Raw genomic sequence first — 22453 nt, forward strand, 5'->3', positions numbered from 1 at the left:
TTTTCTTAAGTGATGGCGACTTCTGGGGCGCTCACTGGAGCTGATGGGGAGGCTTGAAAAATTAAAGAGGCACAGGCGGGGTTCTGACACACTGAGTCTATGCAAATACTCTAGATTACATCCGAATGCTGAAGCTGCTTGTGGGAGTTTCTTAGGGGTGAAGGTTAAAAAGACACAGTTCAGCAAGAATACGTGAAAAATTTTATTTCTTCACGTTCTTTTGGTTAAGACGCGAAGAGACCACTAGTGTGAGGAAAAATTTGAAGTGGGAGTTGAGGTTAAAGAGCAAGTTCTTAAAAATACGAACAAAGCGATGTCTTCATTGGTTTTAGATAGTGGTAAAGTCGGAGATGGTTTTGGTAAAATAAAACAAATTACTGGAGGACTCCTTAGAAGAGGGTGTACTTTCCAGGAAACATCTTCTTCGATTATAGACAACCCTCCCAGCGTGAGGTGCATTATAGATTCGATAATCTGTTCAAGACAGATGATACAATTAGTAAATAAATTTAAAATGTCACAAGACAGGTAGGCAACCAAACATACGGCGGATTAATGACCTTCAATACTATCTTGAACCTCCTCCATAAAGAAAAGTAGAAAGTAGCACTTCTGTGGTGTTAAATATGGACATAAAGCTTTCATTTTTCAGTCCCTGCTATAACGTGTTTCAGAAAGGATTGATTTTTCAAACGAAGCGGATAAAATGAAAATGTCTACAGAAAGATTCTTTGTTGAAAATTTGTCTTTGTCAATTTTTGATCCAGCCAGATAAATCAAGCTCCTCAACCATTTTTCTCCATCACAGTCTTCAGGAAGTCATCTTTGAACTCTTTGAATCGTTCTCATCTTCCACCCTGTCGTACCGTTCTTGGTGCAGTTCTGCATAATGCCTCCTTTACTGCGGCAACTCTCTTCCTTGGCCAACTCCCAAACAAAACATCCCGAATAAAACACATAAAATACACTTTACGTCCTTAATATACGTAGATCTTTGACGTAGAATGACAAAATGACTATCCTGGATGGTCTCTTAATTAATTAGATTGAGCAATGACGATGTAAATTGTTAACCAACAATAAATTTGCATGTTATCCTTTTTTCCAAGTTTTTAAATTGCAGCAGCGTTGTTTTCTTGCGCCTTCCCTTGGCACTTTTCATGCTTCAGCACTTCCCCCGCCCAATTATAATTTTTCATGTACTTTGCCTTCCTGCCACGTCGTCCGCTCTGTCTCTCCGAATCTGTGAAATCCCCAAATAAGGAGCAAGTCATCAGCTTTAAGTCTGAAGTTCGTTGTGGTCGTAAAAGTTTCTGCGGGCCGAACGAGGCCAACGTCTGGCTTAATTTCCTCCCCCAAATACGTGATTAAGCGTCGGACAAACCGATGCAACCCCCGAAATCGCCGTATTCATCCGCGACAAGTCCGGTTTCGCGTCAATCTCGGAGCTTGTTGGGTCCGGCGATTCGTCGGCCGTTGCAATAAATAACTTTATCTCCTCTGTCGGCTTTGGGTCTGAAATTTCCCCCAACGGTTATTCTGATAACGTTTTCGTGTTACATTCGCTGTAAAAAGGCCCTGCGGCTGCGGTAATACGCCATGTGTTCCTATTTAGCCCAAACAAGCCGCCCTCTAGCCCTTCCGTTGTACAAACGCGCCGTCATTTATAAAACCGTGTCATTTTCCAGACGTTCTTAATTCAGCCTAACGAGCCAGGATTATCGAGTAATTTGCCGGAAAGCTCCGGGTTAATTATGGTCGTCTTGGGAAGTGTCGTGCCCGCCGACCTATTTTTCCGCGTTCGGACCCACCCCCGCTGATAAATCGTCACGCGTTAATAATCTATTAAACTCGCCACTGATTCCATAAATCTAGCCGTTGACAAGTTCCAATTGTTCAACCGCATTTCGTGTTCCAGTGCTGTCGATGAGGCAGGAGCGGTCGCCCACCCCTAGCACCACCCCCACCCCCGATGACGACGATGATGAATGGGACGAAGATGAGTCCGCCGAAATTGACGACGACGGCAAAATTTATAAGAATCCGAGGAACTCGCCGTCCACGCAGTGTCCAAGGGATGATGCGCAAGCCACGCAATTGGTAATTCGACCCAAAGTTACCCCTTTAAGGTCACCCCGTTTTTATCAAATTTAAATTGCCCTCGTTTAAACAAGAAACAGGTTTGGCTTATTTTTCGTGTTGCAGCAATTTTGATCGTCAATATGATTCACAGAGGACAGTGCTCTAGTGTGAAACGGATATAACCTATAACGTATGACATTAATTGTCATTACGTTCTCCCTGTCAAATTTAATTGCGAAATGAAACAAACGGTATTGGAACAAAATTACTCAATTAATTAAACAATTCTTGTTTTGTTAAAATGTGATACCGGCTGATCAAGAACTCGATCAAGAATGACTGAATCTGTTGGTCACAATGAAAATTTGAATGATTTTGGTACCACTGTAATCTAAACGCATTTTCAGTTGTCAGCTTTGACAAAGTTGACAGGCGAATTTGACCATCAAAACTGTGCATCAAAGGGTTATTTTTGTAATAGCATAAGCATACCCGATATAACCTAATTTTTTTTTAATGTCGTGTCAAGTTAAAACATCCGGTCAGTGCCAATTACGAGAAAAGAAAACACCAATATTTCTCAATTGTTTTATTGCCAACTTAATGTTTCTTGCCATTCTTAATCACCCGGTATTAGGGCCATGAGGTTTCAAAAAACCCATGGCAATATATTATTGACATTTTTTTGACAGTGACATACCTACTCGACCTGGAAAAAAATTTAATTTGTGACTATAACACGAAATTTTAAAATGACATTAATACTCATATCTCGTTATACATTTCTATAGTTATATTTTTTGTTAATTTTAAATTTCCAGAAAATAAGGCAAATTACGATTTGAAAATTCTCGATTTCATTGTGCAGTAAAGTTCATTCACGTTGGATTTTCCTAGTCAAGGTCAAATTATTTAATTTTTTGGCAGCGTGATTTTTACTTCAATAATATTTTAGCTGTGTATGTCGCCAATACGGGCTGATAAAATAACCATGTCATGCGTAGACTGTATAGGTTAGGTCAGGATTGGCATTTTTCAGTTTTTAGCTGTTAATAAAACCTTGCTTTTTCTTTCCGCTATGGTAAAATTAACCAGGAATAACATTTTATGAAAAAATCTGTCTTTATTTCACACGTCTAACATTCAAAATTAAAGACGTCAAATCACTCTAACACGATAATATGACAATGAGTAGGAAAGGAGGCGCAGGTTTGTAACATGGCAACAAATTTGACAGGGAAAATCCAGTGTAAATGAACTATAAAATTTAAATCCACAAAACTCCTGAACTGTCAAAATTAAAATTTGAAAAAAAAAAACGGTTGTTTTGACTGTACTTGGTTATAAAATTTTCTCTCTGGAGTATACTTACGTCAAATCTAGTAACAAAATAAGTTGTTTTCATTTATTATTAAAGTGAATGCAGCATCTAAAGAATACAGCCGTTTTAGGACAAATTTGTAATTTATAACTTTTCTTGTTCCACATAATAATGTGCTATGACTCTTTTCTTTAAGATATGAATTAATTAACCAACTAATCAACACATTTTAGTTTTTGACAGTTCAAATTTAATCTTGTGTGAATTTAAATTGATGTGATTGTTTGGTTGCCTAAAACCAAGGGGCTATTAAAGATGTAATTCAAAATAAATCGATTAAAATTTTATTGAAAATGACAAACGTGTATACATACCGTAAAACAAATTAATATATTATTCTTAAAGAGAAGACACAAACCGTCCATATTATACTCCATATTCTTGCCTACTTTTTTGTTTATTTTCAAAAACGTTCTTCAATATTGTTTGGTCAATAAACAAATTGAAATTTGTTCCTGTGTCTCTCGGACGTTTCTAAATTGTCGTTTTATTTGGTGTTTCAAATATCCAATTATTGTAAAATTTACTGGTGTTAGATCAGGAGAACAAGGTGGAATACACTCGTAAACTTATTACGTAATGGCCATGAAATTGTCTCAGATATGCTAACGCTGCACCTGCTCTGTTTGCAGAGAGATAATCTTGTTGAAGATGTTTATGAGGTGCGAACTATACGTGCTCTTAAATCCTTAACAACTTCTTCAGATAGTGGAGGCCTTCCAGCTAATTTTCTTTTATTGACACCTCCAGTCGGAACAAATCTGATTGTATCTCTAAAGTGTTCCACCAAAGATGTTTCCTGGATTTGAATATTGTTGTATTGTATTCATTCTCGCAGGCCGAAACTTTATAACATAAATAACAGGAAATAAACTATGTACTTTTATTGTTGCTGAAGTAAGAGGCAAATAAAATGTACTCGTATATTTCTCATTGCAATAACTAATATCTTGCACGGAGTAATCTTGAAGAATTTTTAACTAACTGAAAAATCGTAATTTGCACTTTGAAAGTGATAAACAATAATATTTATTTATAACAGCTCTGCATTAGCGAGCCCATCGTCACTAATAAAATTTTATGAGCCCAACAAATCGAAATTAATGTGCATCTGCCAGCGTGAAATCCTGAAACATTCACAAATCCATCTGGTTGGAGTAATCCGTCACGTCCAACTGAAACAAGAATCCATATTTTATAAAACAAATAAATTTGAGATAAAGTGTCTTCTTTACAAAATCCTAAAGTTACGCTGCTCTTACGATTAGATGTCTACCCTTACAAGCTTGAAGCTTCACTTGCAGATTTCAGAAACACATTTTCCCACACAGCATTGTAGTTATTTATTCATTTTCAGTCCTGAAACAGGAACAGAAGAGTAAATCTCTGTGTGTGATAGGTGACCCGTGTGACACATTCGGTAAACATTTCACCCGTCAACTCGAAATTTTTCCAAAAGACCGACACATATTTATTTATTCAATCGCGCTATCGATCTTCCCATCGAGGAACAACTCGAAGTCTCCGTCCTCCCCTCGAATTATTGTAATTGTTGCTGTTAATGAGTCCCTCTCTCGAAAAATCCATTACGACTTAACCCAATTAAGCATCGATCGTGACTCGAGCGAATTGGATCATAACCGGCCAATCTAATTTCCAGGGACATAGATGTCTGCGGAAATGTTCGTCGGACGAAGACTGCAAGAGCAAGAAGAAGAAGTGCCTTTGTGACGGAGCTTGCGGGATGTCTTGCATTAAGCCGGGTAAGTCGCGAGGGCGCCCTGCAACATTTCCTTACCGTGCTTTCAGATAGGGAATGTCCAGAGCCTGAGCAAATCCCTTTTGGTAGTGTAACAGTCAGCGAGAGATTCTTCGGGGCGAGGGCCACCTACTCCTGTCAACATGGATATCACGTGGTGGGGTTGCAGAGTCGGACTTGCCAGGCTGACGGCAAGTGGGCCGGGGCGGCCCCCATTTGCAAGCAGAACAGTGAGTACAAACGATTTGTGGCTTCGATTCCGACAGGCTCTAAAGAAAAATATTATTTCACATTATTTGGTAGTCCACACGATCGTGAAATCGATGCTCGAGACAGATTTTCTCATCCACCCTGTACAAAAACGTCTACAAAACTACCAAACATGTCCTAGATCTGACATTGCCCCTGACGCTTATGCAACCTTTCCTGCACCACAACAACTTACCCTTTGTTGATCTAAGTTCTAAGACATGCTTGAAAACGCGAAAGCTTAACTCTGATTAGTGTTTTATTTGGTCGCACGGTATCAGAATTTTGTGGTGGGTACGTCGCAACTGGACTAGATGTCGCTGTTTGCCCACAATCAACAGCGCCCCCTTTGTACTTGTTTTAGGTGGAAAACGTCAGTTTCGCCGCTCTGAATTCATTGTAACCCCTGAATCGAATCGTTTGATTAATTTCATTCATTCAGTATTTGATCCCTCGATATTCGTTTGAGTGACACGTCGCTCTTGTAACACCGTTTCCGGTCAGAAAAATACTACTTTTTTAATTCGCCGTGGCGAATTTCCCTTCCGTGCGATGTTAATCCGCGTTTCTTCGGTGATAAATTTGTGCCGGATCCAATTACTGGTCCGCATCGAACGCAATTTACTTTCTTTATTCGATCCGATTAAAAGTTTGATAGTTTTTCTTTTGCATCGGTTCATAATTGAGCCGGTTGGAAAAGCGGCGGGATTTCCATGAAAAATCGGTTGATTTATATGTCGGACGCGGCATCGAATAAAATCTCAGTTTATTTTGAAAGTTCCACCCATAAAGAAAATATTTGGGAACGCGTTTTATTGCTGCTAGTTCTTTTATAAAAGTTTCCGTGGAAATATCTGTTGTCTGGAAGCGAGTCGGCTCTCGCGCTTGCACTCTGCTTATGAATTGGTACTTGAGATTCTTTACGATTCGAAAGGAGAAATATTTACGGGAAATCTCTATTCCTTTGATGTGTTTCCGATGTACGGGCGTTCGCAGGGACTTTAATTCGTATTAAACAGGAGTTTCGCCCGAACCTAAGCAAAATATTGCGACTGAAAAAAGGAAAAATTCCACCGATTCAAACATCGTTAATTGAATTCTGTCGGAGTTTGTTGCACGACGAATGGCACGACTTTTTCTTTAAAATTTCTCCTCGAGAATCATCGAGCCCTGAAAGACGAACCGTGTATCGTCCAATATTTACAGATGGAAGAGGGGCCACTTTCAAACTTGTTTTTAACTTCATTAATTATTAATGCCGTGTTCTCAACTTTTTTTGTTTCCCTAGGCCTAAGTTACTTATTTCTTTCGGGGGTGGGTGAGACTGTAAAACCTTTTAGGTGTTGCGCCCTAAACTTAGACATTATCATGGATGTAGCTGCGAAGAGAACATTTGTTCCTGTTCAGATTTATTAACTAGAAAGGGATGTTATATATTTATGGATTAAAGGTAGATGGGGAAGCGACAAAAATCTAAAAAAAATACATTTCGCTCTTTATCGAGCAATTTGGATGTCTTTCATAGATCTTCACTTGAAGAATCGGATAAAGAAAACCGCCAGTTTCTATTTCTGCTATCAGATTTAAAAAAATACAAAAATGGTGGAGGGGTAAAAAATTAAAAAACAATCTTCCTTGTTCGTCGAAATAGGAAGAACTGAACTGTTTTTTCTTATACATTTTTACGTATTAAAAAGGAAAATCTCCATCTATGGTATCAGCTGAGAAACTGACAATGATTGAAAAATGGTGGAGGCGCTAGAAATATATATTTTTTTCAGTCTGTGTTCCTCGAATTAGGAATGATTCCGGCTGTCTTTAAAAAGAACCGCAAACCGTAGGTATTTGGTTAAATGTTTTCTCAAATGAGAAATTTACGTGTAGTATTACAATTGTCGCTGCGCTCGTGCGTGTAAATATCCTACTTCTAAACAAAAGTAGAGCTTTATACAAACGTTGCATAATTAACTACACATCTATTATGCCTCACGGTACTTATCTATCTCCACGATCTTCCGCTTCAGTTACGAAAATGAACATTACCACTAAGAACGTGATTTTTAAATTTTGAAAATAAGCATTGCTTGCTTGGACCTAGATCTGGGCAATATGGGGATTGCTCCAATATTTTGAGACCCGTAACTCATAGAAATGCGGCTCTTGGAGTTTTTTTTTAACAAATCGTTTATTTTAGAAGTTATTTAGGTAGATGCAGCAATCGAAAGTATTCAGGTAAAAATTGATCTGAAAATAATCATCAATGACAGACTTGATCGGATTTTCAGCTAAACAACTCGACTGTGTGGTTTTTAAATTTTTGAATAGAAAAAAATCACTAGAAGCTAGGTCAGGAATCTATGATGGATGATTGATTGATTGATTTCTTCAAGCTCTGCTTCCCACAGATTACACATTGCAACTCGAGCTATGTAAACTAAGGCACTATCGTAATACAAGTTTTGAAGGAAAATAAGAAAGAAAAAAAGAAATAAAGAAATCTTCGTTTCTTCTTTATGGCTTTGTGCAACTAAAAAATTAGCTCAACATAATGATTTCTTTTCATTGTGAAGCCTTTTGGACAATATCACAAACTCAAAATATGATTGTGAAACTTTTCCTGCTTTGCGTTGGTGATTTTCACTCTTCCTTATACACTCCAGCGACTCTTATTTGCATTCTAGATCTGTTGAAATTTGGAAAAATAGTAGATTATATCATTAGGAGTAGAAGTGAGTCTTTTGTGGTAAGCCCAGAGACTGAGACCGAGACGAAGTTGAGGTCACAACTGGGCGAAGCACAAAAAGACCTTCTACTCTGAATAAAATAGTATACTGTTTTATCTTCAAGCGGATTACAAAAAAAAACATTGGACATGAACTGTTTTATTTTATTTTGCTACAGTTATAGTAAAATGACAATTTCCAAACTTTACATTCTAGATCTACAGAGTGATCAGCAAGAAACCAAATCAAGAGTGCTACCTCATCTTTTGTTTTATCGAAACGTATTTCTATCATGGATCAGCTACTTTTATTTACTTGCTGTGGACACTCGTTTTGTTGGTTGCCTACCTCTCAAAAATCTATCATTAATTGCCTTTATAAATTTTTTGTAATTCATGAATAATAGATTTAAAAGCAAGTTATAATTAATTATTATTTATTATTGATTAAGGAAAAAACACACAGTTACACAAAATTCCTTCATAAGGCACAATCTTGAGTTACAAAATTTTAAAAATAATTATTTTTCACAATTCTTTGTTTTGTTGTTTTCTGTAAGAAAAGTGTAAAAGTTATTATTCTCTAATTTTTGGGTAATTGAGAACTTACTCGTATGTTTTCTAGCAGTGTTTAAAACATTTAAATTACTCCAAGGTCAAAAAATAAGTTTTCACAAAAACTGCTCAAAATGTTCTCCATTGTGGTCCACACAGAATCAAACTCGCCTCTCATAATTTCAAAAACCCATATGAAGCTGTCAATTTGTTTAGGGTATTGTGTGGGTTTTATTTCTTGCAACACACAAAGGGAAACAAATTAATATCCTTCTTAAAAAAATTCTGATAAGTGCCATAACACAATTTAACTTGTTGTCTTAAACGCCTTATGGAAGTTGAGGGATGTTCCTTGATAATTTGTTGAACCTTTTGCACCATTTCTAAAATTTGAACTAAGGACTGACCTGCCTTCTTCTTAATGATGGGTTATGAAGACCAGTCTTCATTTTCTTGTTTCACCCTCTTTCGAAAATAATCTAATAAAAATGCCTTCTCTTTAATGGTAAAACCCATTTTACAACTTATTCTGGGATAATTATTGCTTACAACTTCAATAAACGTCTGTAAATTTTGCCGAAATCGAAGATTTGTTTTCTAGGTTAAATCATTTAAATTGTCAACAACAACAACAACCTTGAATTTTGAAATGTGACTTCAAGGAAGCATCTCCGTACCAGTAGCGTCGCGTTTGGCAATGAAGATGATAATTTACTTACTCTTACAAATGTAAAATGTTGCTCTTGTTAATCTTATAAATTGTTTCCCTTATCTTATAATAATAATAAAATGCACAATTATAATTCCAACGTCTAAAATTCATAAAGTATCATTTTTATTAAGTAGCGTTTGAGACCATAAATTGTCTACGCCCATGTTTTGACCGCTTATGTGCATATGATTTTGCTACGACGTGACCGATAATTTGCAACGCTTGCTCTGATTTGGATTCTTGTTGATCACTCTGTAGTATCTGTTAGGTACTACACGAAGAAAAATGTTTTCCCCCCAAATCAAGACATTTGCGGGAATATTTCTGTTCGAGAGGTGCCCAGGAAGGTCCTACCACCACAATCTTTACTAATTTTCAACTTTTCATCTACATATTCAACCAATGCAAATTCCATCGTCTTCAAATAGTAATTCTTCAACAGTTTTCATATCTTTTCTTTACAACAGTGTTATTTTCTGAGTCAAGCTTTTGGGTCAGACTGATTCCGCATCTCGTCAATATCTTTCGTAGATTTATTCTTCTTTCCCAGGTATTTTATCACAAATCTGTTCTTTTCACAGTGGAAGCGATTCACCTGGCATGGCGGTAATTAATCACTGTTTACTCGAGAGCTACGAAAGCAACTGAAATGAAATTTCATCGCAGCCCTCATAACATATGCGTGCATTGCTTCTCAAATGTCTCTTTATATCCGAGGCTCACTTTCCTTTGTACAATTCTCTGCTATAAATTTCATTGTGGCTCATCTATCACGGCAAACCATAAAGGGACCAAATCAATGTTTTCTTCATATTCTGACGAAAAACAAAAGATTTAGAAACGTATGGCTTAACTTGAACAATCCAAGTAAATGTCATTACATTTCAAGGACATTTTATTACTGCTCGGACCTCTACATATTTCTATCGAGCGTTTAAAAAATGTGTGCTCTTGTCGTTTTAGTCGCTACGCTTTGACATTTCCTTCCAATACATAACCTCACATTTATCACCATTCTCATGCATTCTTGTGATCATACGGTTGGCTTCAAAAAAACGGAAACTGTCAGAAAAAGTTCTGTCAGATTTTATTAACTTTTTATAGTTTGAAACGGCCTTTCAGAATTTAGGTTAAAAAACTGCACTTATGTGTCAGAAATACTACTGTCAAACAGACACAAATTGACATAAATTGACAAATTAAATTTTCAGTTCCCATTAGGTCAAATTTCATTTCCTGTTTTTTTTGAAGCCAACTGTACATATTTGGCTTCTCTTAAAACAAAAATATGATATTAAATAAGAAATTATGTTATTAAATATTCTTATTAAATAACAACAAAGGTGTTGAATATGTCTTCCTCTCAAAACATAACTGTTCTGCTTTTAAGCGTTTTACCATATGTAAATTGTTGTTTATTTCTTCAATGTTATCGCTCACGTGTTGTTTATAAAATATTGAGTTTTTGTGGTGTGGCCAAAAAAAAAAAGGAAGTGGCGCTGCTTGCACATTTTATAAATGACGTTTGTCATCTATGATTTGACAGTTGACAAAGCTATATGTTAACTGACACAAAAGCAATCACCAACCCACTTGACTGTAAATTTTTTTGAACGCTCTATACATACAAAAACCTTCTCTAAACAATTGTCTGGCTAATTGAAAACGGTTAACGCCCCACACGAAGAGAAATAAATGATGAGCCACCCTCATCTGTGGCGCTGGCGTCGCCCGTTCAACAATGACTCTAAAATAAAACTCTAGTTCTAAAATTAAGCCTCGCCTCTGCCAGAACTATTAATAGGAAGTAAATGAAAAGCGGAATTTTTTGTCGCCGATCGATGAATTAATCTGTTTAGAGTCGAGCGTGAAATGAAAACTGACGCTCCCCCGGAAAAAAGTCGCGGAAAGACGCCAGCACGGATAAGGTACAATAAGTCCTCCCCAAATCCCCAATTACAATCTCTGTTATGCGAGCGAGTAAGTCCATTGTTATTATTGTTACAGCGTAGTGAATGTAACTGAAGGAGCTTTCCGAATTCCTGCTGGGGTCCTTGATTAACTCACCAGGCCCTCACACCACCTCGCACTCTTTGTCTCCGCGTCCTTTGCACTTTTACTAGAATCATCTAGTGCAGACAATCGAATTATTTTCTCCAAGAAACTAATTATTATTGCAAAGTTCAAACAAAATTGAATATTTCTCGAGCGTCTTTCCTACGCCTGCCAGGACAATCTAAAGCTCCTCTTTTCCTCATATCTCGCCGCACGTATAAGACACTCCAGGTGGCGGATTTTACCCAAATAAATTAGAACGCAAGCGAGTTTTAATAAAACTTGGATAACACAACTTTACGGCAATAACATAGTTTTCTTTATTTCGACCTAATTTGGCCTCGCTGAGATACGGCGCAGATAGTGAGCAAAGTTTAAGGGGAAATTCCTAGTCGAGGAAGCTAAATTTCACGGCGAGGAAATTGGAAAAGTATACAAAGGAACTGACTCTAAATTAAATCCAAACTTTCTTCAACAAAAACGTTTCTGTTCAAATCTGAGGGATGCAACAATACCACAAGGATTTTTGACTGTTTGATTTGTTGAAATAGGTATTTCTGCAACGTGTGTCTAAAGCACTACTATTTTACTGTTTTCTCGATTTCGTTGTAGGTCGTACAATTTTATTGCGCACAATGGTTGAATTTGAAAAAACAGTAGACGTGGGAAGTTTGTACGCACGAGGGCAGTGAGTGTAACGGGCTCGTCCCGAAGATTCGATGTCTGTATCTTTCTATTTTGTTATTGTTGCGTCGGTGAAGCTTTGCTTTGTTCTCCGTCGAGACGTCGTAAGAAAGCTAACGCCGACTGTTGTATTCGTAATAATCCCCAGTTTACTGCTTGTCACCCCCAACAATCGATCATGCCCGTCACAATGCCCTTCCGGAACAGACAACCTTCGACCTCGACTCGACTCTTCAATACTACTGCCACACCGGCTACGTGACCAACGGTTTTCCTCGAGCGAAATGTCTGGCGATCGACGGTCAAGCCTCTTGGTACGGTCCGGACATCTCCTGCGAACGTAAGGACCTCGTCGATTCTAAAGCGCCGTTGTAATAAACCCCTTCCGTAGCGAATTCCTGCGGCGCCCCCACAGACATATCTCACGGATGGCACGCGGGCGAATGCTACACGTACGGATGCCGTATAACTTACCATTGCGCCGAAGGATATGAACTCGTTGGGAAAAACGAGCGCTTCTGTCAGGCTGACGGCACCTGGACTCCCAAGGAATTGCCAACTTGCGTTCGTAAGTTGCCAACTTTACGACTCCACACATGTTTAATAAATAGGGGATGACCCAAACCCCTCGTAACTTTGGCGCTTATGCAGAGGCGTTCAGAACGAGAACTGGATCATGTGGATAAACATCCAGAGGTTTTTAGTAGACCTGGGGAACCTCCGCAACCGCTTGATTAGGCTGCGCTGCAAGCAGTGTCCTCTGGCACTGCAATTTTGTTTGTGGGGTTCGTTTTATGTTGTTACAGCGGTGCAGTGCACCCCTCCCGAGAACCCTCGCCACGGCAAGGCGATCTACACCTCGTGCAGCTACAACTCGGTGGTGAGCTACGAGTGCAAGTACGGCTACACCCTGATGGGGGAGAGTACCAGACGGTGCGGCGCCGACAGAAAGTGGTCCGGGAGCCAGCCCATCTGCAAAGGTACGTCACGGCATGCCGATCGCCCATCACTCGACCATCACGTAATTTTCTTTGCGCATGAGTAGAGATTAACTGTGGACACCCCGGACGGCTGTGGAACGGCTGGCTGGAAAACATCGAAGGGGGTACCGGTCTGGGTGCGTCGATAATTTTCCGGTGCCACGAGGGGATGTTGCTCGAGGGCAACACGTCCACGGTGTGCCAGATCGACGGCAAGTGGAGGTACCCGCTGCCCAAATGTCTGGGTGAGTCTTTGATGGTACCGCTTATTTTTTCTCGTTTCCATCACGACCATACCAAACCAAGAGTTTCTGGGGGGTGGAGCTCACGCTAGCTGTTACAGCGCCGTGTGTGGTGCCGCACGTGTCACAAGGGAGGGTCATTCTGGTGTCGAGGAACGACACCGCGCCGTCGTCCACGGTGGTGCAGCATGGGGAGGAGCTGGAAGTTAGTTGCGAGGAGCAGTACGAGTTCTTGGCCAGTATGTCGCCGGTCACTTGTAACAATGGCACCTGGACCCATATTCCCAAATGCGAACCGGCAAGGTACTGGCACAGAAAGGTACTAGTAGCAACTGACTCTGCTTGGTTGAAGGTGCAAGCACTTGCCCAAATCCCCGAAAAATGGAATGGTGATTGCTCCGAAGATGGATCATAGCATGAAGGCTAGGTTTAAGTGCAAGGATGGCTTCCAGATCAAGGGGCACCCGTTGGTAGAGTGTTCCTTCGGGAACTGGACCGGAGACGTACCCAAATGTGAAGAAGGTACTTTTGATAACAATGTTTTAATTAAGAAATCGTTACTAAGAAAGATAAAGATATACTTTTTGTACAGTTGCATTATTGATCAAAAAAATCTACAAAAGATAAAGATTTTTAGATCCACCTAACCCACCAATCACAATCGTGGTCACAATAGAGCAGAAAATTTGTTCTAAAATATTCCCCGGCGCATCCACCATTTTTTTCCTTTAAACTTCTTAATTTTCTCGTTTATGGAATAGACAGAAACTTGGGGTTTTCTTAGATGAATTGTTGGTAACAAAGTCTACACAACACAGTTCTTGCATCAAATCTACCACATCAACTGCCAAAATTTTGCAATAATGGTTTAAAATATTTCCCGGCGCATCCACCATTTTTGCAATCGAATTTGATTATTTTCTCGTTTATTACAATAGGTAGAAATGTGCGGTTTTCTTGACTCAATTGTTGATAACAAAGTCTATATAATACAGTTTTTACGTCACATCTACCGCATGAACTAAAAAAGATATTGCAATAAATGTCTCAAATATTTCCCGGCGCATCCACCATTTTTGTGTTATTTAAATTCGCACTTAGCTTGCTATTAGAGCACTTTGCGTCTTTTTTAAGTTATTTTTGACATATTTATCGAGTTTATTCTGAAATTATCTTTTAGAGCGCTGTCGCTATCGCCTAAAAATGCATTTACCGATAACTTTCTTCTCATTAAACTTTATGCATTTCCGATAATCACCCTGACACTGTATAAAAACATTACCCTTCCAGTTTACTGCCCTTATCCCGGATCTGTCGCCAACGGCAAGATTCTCTTGGTGGGCAACATGGGCCTCTACGATTACCGCCCCTACGTCAAGAAAGTGACAAACAACAAACAAATCATGTACGACTGCGACAAGGGCTTCGTCCTTGCGGATGGTCCTCCAGGAGCGACTTGCATCGGCGGCAACTGGAGCCCTCAGCAACTACCAAAGTAACTTAAACCCTAATTGTTTTTGGTACTACTGAAGGGACATCTTTTCAGATGTCTTCTGGGGCAGCACCCCAGACTGCGTTGGAACAGGCGAAGAAGATCAATAATAATGGAGAAGTACAAGCGCGCCTTCATTCGTCACCACAAGCTGATTTACGAACAACGAGAGAAACGATTCGTCCATAATTACATCAATTCAGATTTGAACGGCGAGCGCAGACAGAAAACTCTAAAGAGATTGAAGCGCGCCCTGAAAGGTGGCAGCAGCAGTCGAGCTTTCGGGACTTCGCACAAGAGTTCCAACTCGCAGTTGAGCCTCAGGAGGAACAACAAGAAGAATCAGTATTACGAAGAAGAGGAGAAGCAAGAGCAAGAGGTGAAGAAACCTAAGCACAAGTTTAGGGGGCCTTGCGACCCCCTCTCCAGCGAGCCTTACGTCAACGTGGAGATTGTGAAACACGGAAGGGACCCGAATGTGTCTTTCAGCTCTGGAACCATCGTCAAGATGGCTTGCGGGAAGGGATATGGACTGAACATGCCTGAAAACAAGACGGCGAAGTGCGTCAGAGGGAGGTGGAGACCCACCAAACCCACCTGTTCGATTTGTAAAAACCCCCCGGCAAGATTTTGTCGCAGTGCTTTTATCTACTTTGTTGCAGTACCTTGCTTCGTCCCCTTCACCGAAAACGGCATCTTCAAACTCTCCAAAGTCGAACTTCTCCCCAACACCACCACCGACCCGGACGAACCCCTCAACGAGACCGTCGCCGTGGCTAACGGACAAGTGGTGGAGTTCAGTTGTGTGGAAGGTTACAACATTCAAGGTCCCAGCAATTTGAGGTGCTGGCACGGGGATTGGACCGTGACCAGTCTCCCAGAGTGTACTGCTTCTCCTTGTCAGCTACCCCCAATCAGCAATGGTCAGTACTTGATGGGGTACAGAGCCGGCTTGACCATCGCCAATGGTTCAAGCGTCACCTTCCAGTGCGACAGCGACTACAGCCAGTCGACGGTACAACCCATCCAGTGCATCTTGGGGGAGTTGTACCCCAGGGTTCCCTCCTGCAAGCCAGAGACAGGAGTGGAAGTCAACACCAAAGCAGCAATAGACTCGCCGCATTTCATCGGGGGAGCGGATATAATCAAAGGGGGGGATATTACAGTGTTGCAGTATGGGTCTCCGTCGAAAGCTTGTGGTCCCCCCGCGAAGTAAGTCCACCTCTTCGGTCATTGGAGGTTTCTTTAATCTTCTCTTGCAGAGTTCAAGGTTCGCTGGTTTACAAAAACGGTGAACCTATAGTGGACGACGAGAACAATTTCCCTGATGGTACCGAGGTGACGTTCAACTGCATCGAGACCATCATGGGGGAGAAAACCACCTGGAAGATTGTCTGCGAAGATGGGAGTTGGATCGGGAGGTCCCTCAATTGCGGTCAGTGCAATTTTGTAACACCTTGAAGTGTTTAACTGTTGATTTCAGACACCGAAGAGCTGATGGCTTCGCAAATCATGAACAACAACAACACTTGCATCTTCAGGAATCAGGAGCCCAATGTGATTTCTTTCTACAACGACCAGCAGATACGGGAGGAGGTGGTGGAGTTCCCTGCTGGGGCTGTGGTGATCAGTAGATGTATCGACATCGGGAAGTACTCGATGACCGGATCGAATAAGAGGCGGTGCATGGGTGGGGACTGGGATGGTACTAAACCAGGGTGTTTTGGGTTGAACCAAGAGAATGATTACTCCATGGAGAAGCCGCCTACCATCTTGTTCAGGCACCAGTTGGGACCCATCGCGCAGTCCAACGACGGCAAGCTGATCGTCTATCCAGGGACAATCCTCCACATGGAGTGTCTCTGGATCAGGAGGTTCGGCAACCCCAAATGGACCGTGAGTCACGACTACAGGTGACACAAAACGGAGTTGTTTTGGGGGTGGAAGCCAATGAATTTTTTTAGGAAGTATCCGCAGGCTTGGACTACTGACCCCGGCCGGGACTCCCAACTGGAGTACCGCCTGTCGATCTTCCACGCCTCCAAGGACGACTCCGGCCTGTTCACGTGCTTCACCCCCGCCCGCTACAGCCACTCGGTGGAGATCGAGGTGAAAGGTGAACCCGCCAACTCCCCGTCCTCGCCGCCTCCAACTTTGATTTTTTCCAGCGGTGCACTGCCCCATCGTCCCCCAGAGACGCGGCCTCACCGTCAACACCCAGAGCACCAAGATGAACACCCACTTGAAGTTCTCGTGCGTGAACGGCAACGCCCTGATCGGCGCCTCCGACATCATCTGCCTCCCTTCCGGTAACTGGAGCGCCCCGTTTCCGGTCTGCGAAAGTGAGTCTCAAAGCTGGCGCGGCGCACGTCCGTTTTAAATTGATACGATACGAATTGGCAATCACGCTTTAGCTTGGCACCGGTTTTTTTTCGTTTTTCATTTATGTGCTACTCGTGCATGTGTAGGTATCGAGTGTGGCGAGGTGGGAGGCGTGTTGCCGCCCCGCCTTCGTGTGCTGGTGGTCTCTAGAGAGGTCGGGGGCCGTGCTGTCTTTAGCTGCGAGCCCGGATTTGGCCTTAGAGGCCCTCCGGAAACCGTGTGCCAACCCAACGGGGACTGGGCCACGCCGTTCCCTTCGTGCGAAGGTTTGTCAACGCTTGCACATAGCACCATACACCTTATTCTTCGCGGGTGGGCTGGACAGGCACCCGAAAGCTCACCAGCTCGATTTGCCAACGTAACGACACTAAAAAAACTACAACAACTGTCATTCAACTGTCAACCGAAACAACACCCAATCATCTGCTTTCCTCGTTGTGGTGACCTGACCTGCCCACTGCGCCTTTTCGCACCATTTGTCTGGCACCATTTTATATAACCCCCTTCCTTTAGAAGTTCAGTGTGACAACCCGGGGAACCCCGTAAACGGCTACATGCAAGGCAGCGGCCCCTTCAAAGCGGGCGACGTGGTCCAATTTAACTGCAACCCCGACTATATGATGGAAGGCCAGCCGATTATAGCCTGCCAAGATAACTCCAGATGGTCCGGGAAATTACCCAAATGTGAGCCCGGAATCAAGGTCTCGCCCCGGCTAATTCCGGTGTGTTGCAGGCGTCTCGGCGTGTTCCTACCCCGGAACCACGATCAGCGGGAAGATGTCTTCGGTCAAGTTCTACTACAAGATCGGCGAGAACATTACGTTCACGTGCGACGAGGGGTTGCTGCTGAAGGGGGCGGCGATGCTGAAATGCCTCAAGAATGGGAAGTGGTCGAACGCGATCCCGACGTGCTTGTCCGAGAGCAATCCGGCAGAGAACGACTAATCTATAATAAGTTTTTACAGATTGCAGACTGATTTATTTGCAAAACTTGAAATTAATGTGATATCATTGTTTAGGTTTCGGTCTTAAAATTTAACCCCTGCGACAGGAGGAGTTATATTATCACTCTTATCAACTGTTACATACTCAGACATATCTGTTGAATGTACGTAAATTTTATATAGGGTTAGAGGATTTTTATAATTGTAAGATGTTTATTCAAGTTGCGTTGTAGATGTAAGCTTGGTGGCTAACAATTCAGAGTATTAAAGCCAGTACTGTTACGACATACATAATCACTAATTACTAGTTCGTAAGGATCATTTATAAAGACATAATGTGGCGAATATAAATTGTAACGCCTGTAGAGCTCATTAAAATGGATATTGATATTTCTTGTAATGCAATTTTTATTTTGACAGTTGTAATACAGAAATAAAAGACATCTTTCGTAGGCACCTCGTCTAAACGAACAAATCATAAATTTATCTGTTTTAATTTCCTTGCAAAATATTTTGTTACATCATGGTTTCTGCCATTCGTTCTAAGAATTCGAAAAAAATAGATCGGAAGAAAAGACACGAAAATTTTTAGAATGTCGTAACTCCTTAAAGGATCATAGAACAGTAATCTATGGAGATAGGGAAGCATGGAAGGCTCTAAGGAATTAATTGTGGACTAGTGTGGTAAGATTCTACCTCGACCAAAATAGTAATAATACTTAAATAATATCTTAAGGAATATCTTGAGAAAAAAATACGTTTGATACACTATAATAAAGAAGATCGCATACTTGTGATTTTAATATCAAGTGAAGCGTTTCTGATTTATGAAATGAAAAAATGGGGGATTCTTTTTATATTTTGTCATTGTTATCATTTGGCAGTTCAGCTGCCATGAAAAAAAAAGTGCTTTGCAGCTCTTAGTTATATAAAATGTTCAACCCAAAAAACTGCAAGATTCAGTTATTTTTCTCATTTGTAAAAAAATAAATCATTTCTAGGTGGGAATAAATGTGATATCAAAGTTGTCAAGCGTTGAAAGTAAAATTCTGCAATTTTCGTTTATCAGTGATTTAGATGAGATCTACAGACAAAGTTATTTATTGTATAAAAAATGCATCTACGTGAAGAAACCGCAAGTTTTTTGTTTGAGTCTTTATTTGGAAAATAGGTGGATGCGCCGGGAAAAGAATCGAAAATGCAACCCACAATACAACACATTTGCTAAGTTAACGTGGATATTTGTTTTTGGAATTAAAAAACATAAAACATAATAAGCTGTGCACTTTCGTAAATTTTGACGTAAACGTCATTCGCTTCGTTAAATGAAATTGTGAAAAAGCGAAGTTTTTGGGAAAATGTTTATTGTCTGCATAAGCGTGCAACAGCAGAAGCATTTTTATTATACAAGGTGATTCACGAGGAATAATGAATAGAAAATGCAACCCACAATACATTGCAACAAAAAGCCGGACATCGAAGCGGTAAATGTCCGGGTTTTTCTCCTGATGAATTGCGGGTTGCATTTTCTATTCATTATTCCTCGTGAATCACCTTGTATTCGTCATAAACCAGGATTTTATTTTTTCGTAAATGTCAGTTGTGACAAAATTATTGGGGGGAAAGCCATCATGGAGTTATAATTTCATTTAAAACAATGCGATATCTCTCTTTAAAATATCCACGTTAACTTGGAAGTTGTGGGTATTGTGTATTGTGGGTTGCATTTTCAGTTCCGCCGGGCTCACTATCACTCGTGAAATACCCTGTACAAGTATTTCTGGTCCGGTGGTCTCGATTAGATAATGTATTTTGTAGATTATGTGACTACAAATTTATTTTAAATGGTCGCATCTTTGTAGCTTTGATGGCGTTTGTGAAAGGAACACTTTTAGTATATATTTCAAAATGGTGGATGCGCCGGGAAGAATTTTGAATATATTTTGAAGTATCTTTGTCGTTTGATGGTCAAATTTTTTTTTTTTTAATTATTATTATTATACACTGTCCGACAGACGAATCCAATTACGGGGCAGGAAACTTTACGGCGTTCAGCAATCACTTGAAAATATCATTGTCTTGTGACTCATTATAATAAGTGCACATTTGATGTAAAGGTGAAAACTTCAAAACATTCGTTCTGGGTGTGGATATGTAAAAAGTTCTCGACTGGCGAGTTCCTTTGTTAGGCACATGAAGAGAAATCTGACTCAGCAAGTCAGGACAGTCAATTTTGTATTTGATCAATTTTTTTTTAAAATTCATTGAAAAATTTCTTCTCCTGGACTGAAGGTCTAGAAAGTCAAATCTTTTGAGTAAGTTCTGTTGAGAATAACCTCTCTCAGGATAGACACCTAAGAATTTGAGAAAACGACGCTGAATAGTTTCGACTTTATCCACATATCTCTGATAACTTGGATCCCAAATGATGCTGCCATACTCAAGTTTTGATCTTACATATGCACAATATAAGAGTTTTAATGTGTCAATATTTCTGAAGTGCATGGAACACCTTATAATAAAGCCAAGTGCCTGAAATGCTTTTGCAACGACAACGTTTATATGTGGAACAAAGGACAATTTGTTGTCAAACGTAATACCTAAATCAACAACCGATTGAACTCTTGCTAATTTCACGTTATTAATTCTATACTCAAACTCAATGATGTTGATTTTGTGTGTAATGGACATTACAGTACACTTGTTCAGATTTAGATGTAATTTATTTTCATGACACCATCGACTGAGTTTGAGCAAGTCATCTTGAAGAAGCACACAGTCACTAATGGTAGAGATTTCACGGTACAACTTAAAATCGTCAGCAAATAGCAGTTTCAAAGATGATAAGCCATTGACTATATCATTGATGAAAATCGAAAAAAAGAGGGGTCCCAATACAGATCCTTGAGGAACACCTGAAGTTGGAATAATTTCTTTAGATTTGAATCCCTTATAGAAAACATACTGCTTCCTTCCAGTTAGGTAAGACTTAAAAAAAGTTAACAAAGAAGCAGAAAACCCAAAACTGTGTAATTTAGAGAGAAGAATATTGTGATCTAATCTGTCAAAGGCTTTTGAGAAATCCGTATAGATCACATCAACCTGTTTTCTTTCATCAATACACAGCTGAAAACTGGGTAAAGCAGCAAAGATTCGAGATTGTAGAGCGTTTCAGAAAGAAACCATGTTGGCAGTTGGATAAATGGTTACATACTTTAGTAAATGAATACTCATGCAGAATGAACTCAAATGTTTTGGCAAAATTGCAGATAAGTGAAATTGGTCTGTAGTTACTAACGTCATACTTATCACCCTTTTTATGAACTGGGGTTATATATGTTATATATGAATTTTTCCATGTTGAAGGAAAGTCACTTGTTTTTAGTGCAAGGTTAAAAATGACTGAGAGAGGAAATGCAAGTGTAGCGGCACAATTGGGCAGCAGAAAAGCCGGAATGCCATCGGGACCAGTTGTTGATTTCGGTTTAATTTTCTTTAAAGCAGAAAGGACTTGATCTTCGGAAACCGAGCCAAAAGAGATAATGTGATAAATTAAGTTATCAGTTAGACTAGGACTTGAATTAGATTTGATATAATTTACATTGAAATGATCAGCAAAGGCATCAACAATTTTGATTGGTGTAGAGAGTGTTTCACCGTTAAAGATCAATTGACTGGGAATACCGGAGGTACCTTTTATATTACTTAGAAAGCTCCAAAATTTTTTTGGATCCATCTTTATATCGTTTTCAACTTTTTTGAGATAGTCAATGTGAGCGGCATTGACTTTCTTTTTTACTTCAGCCCTAATTGTTTTGAATTTATTATAGTTAGTGATTGATCGATTTTTTTTATAGCTACGCCACAGTTGCCATAAATTTTAAAATGGTCTTTTTATATATCGCGTCATATCAAGTCAAACAAGAAGAATAAAATTGCATAAAACTACTCGAGCATTAACGTCCAGTGCAAGATTTAATTTATAAATTGTACAAAATGATATATTATTTTATCTTACAGGTGGAGTTTTTGAGCTACCTTAGACCATTGTTTTCGGCAACAGAAGTTAAATTTTAATCACAAGTGAGATAAAGTACTCACTAGTGAGTAAATTTGACAGCTGCCATTTAACTTGACATAAAGTACTCACAAGTGACTAAATTTGGCAGCTGTCATTTTACTTGAATGAAACTTCATTTCTTGGATTCTTTGCA

At 40.0% G+C, this 22453-nt stretch overlaps 1 protein-coding gene across 2 annotated transcripts in view; it reads left to right on the forward strand.

Annotated features, from left to right (window-relative positions):
• Positions 1-18721, forward strand: part of Hasp (Hig-anchoring scaffold protein) — a 33521-nt gene extending 14800 nt beyond the window's left edge. Inside the window, exons 2-20 of one of the 2 annotated variants that reach the window (XM_069040111.1) lie at positions 1919-2100; positions 5124-5226; positions 5273-5452; positions 12348-12539; positions 12591-12767; positions 12997-13179; positions 13245-13424; positions 13523-13724; positions 13774-13943; positions 14712-14916; positions 14968-15521; positions 15576-16125; positions 16176-16348; positions 16397-16826; positions 16878-17029; positions 17082-17255; positions 17382-17561; positions 17809-17979; positions 18029-18721. In XM_069040111.1, the coding sequence (XP_068896212.1) occupies positions 1919-2100; positions 5124-5226; positions 5273-5452; positions 12348-12539; positions 12591-12767; positions 12997-13179; positions 13245-13424; positions 13523-13724; positions 13774-13943; positions 14712-14916; positions 14968-15521; positions 15576-16125; positions 16176-16348; positions 16397-16826; positions 16878-17029; positions 17082-17255; positions 17382-17561; positions 17809-17979; positions 18029-18240 (4370 nt within the window). In that variant the 3' untranslated portion in view covers positions 18241-18721. The remainder of the gene's footprint in view (positions 1-1918; positions 2101-5123; positions 5227-5272; positions 5453-12347; positions 12540-12590; positions 12768-12996; positions 13180-13244; positions 13425-13522; positions 13725-13773; positions 13944-14711; positions 14917-14967; positions 15522-15575; positions 16126-16175; positions 16349-16396; positions 16827-16877; positions 17030-17081; positions 17256-17381; positions 17562-17808; positions 17980-18028) is intronic. The other variant, XM_069040112.1, reaches the window with a different exon arrangement.
• The last annotated feature ends 3732 nt before the right edge of the window (positions 18722-22453 follow it).

Source organism: Tenebrio molitor, chromosome 2 (assembly GCF_963966145.1).
Source record: "Tenebrio molitor chromosome 2, icTenMoli1.1, whole genome shotgun sequence".
In the NCBI taxonomy this organism is placed as follows: Eukaryota; Metazoa; Arthropoda; class Insecta; order Coleoptera; family Tenebrionidae; genus Tenebrio; species Tenebrio molitor.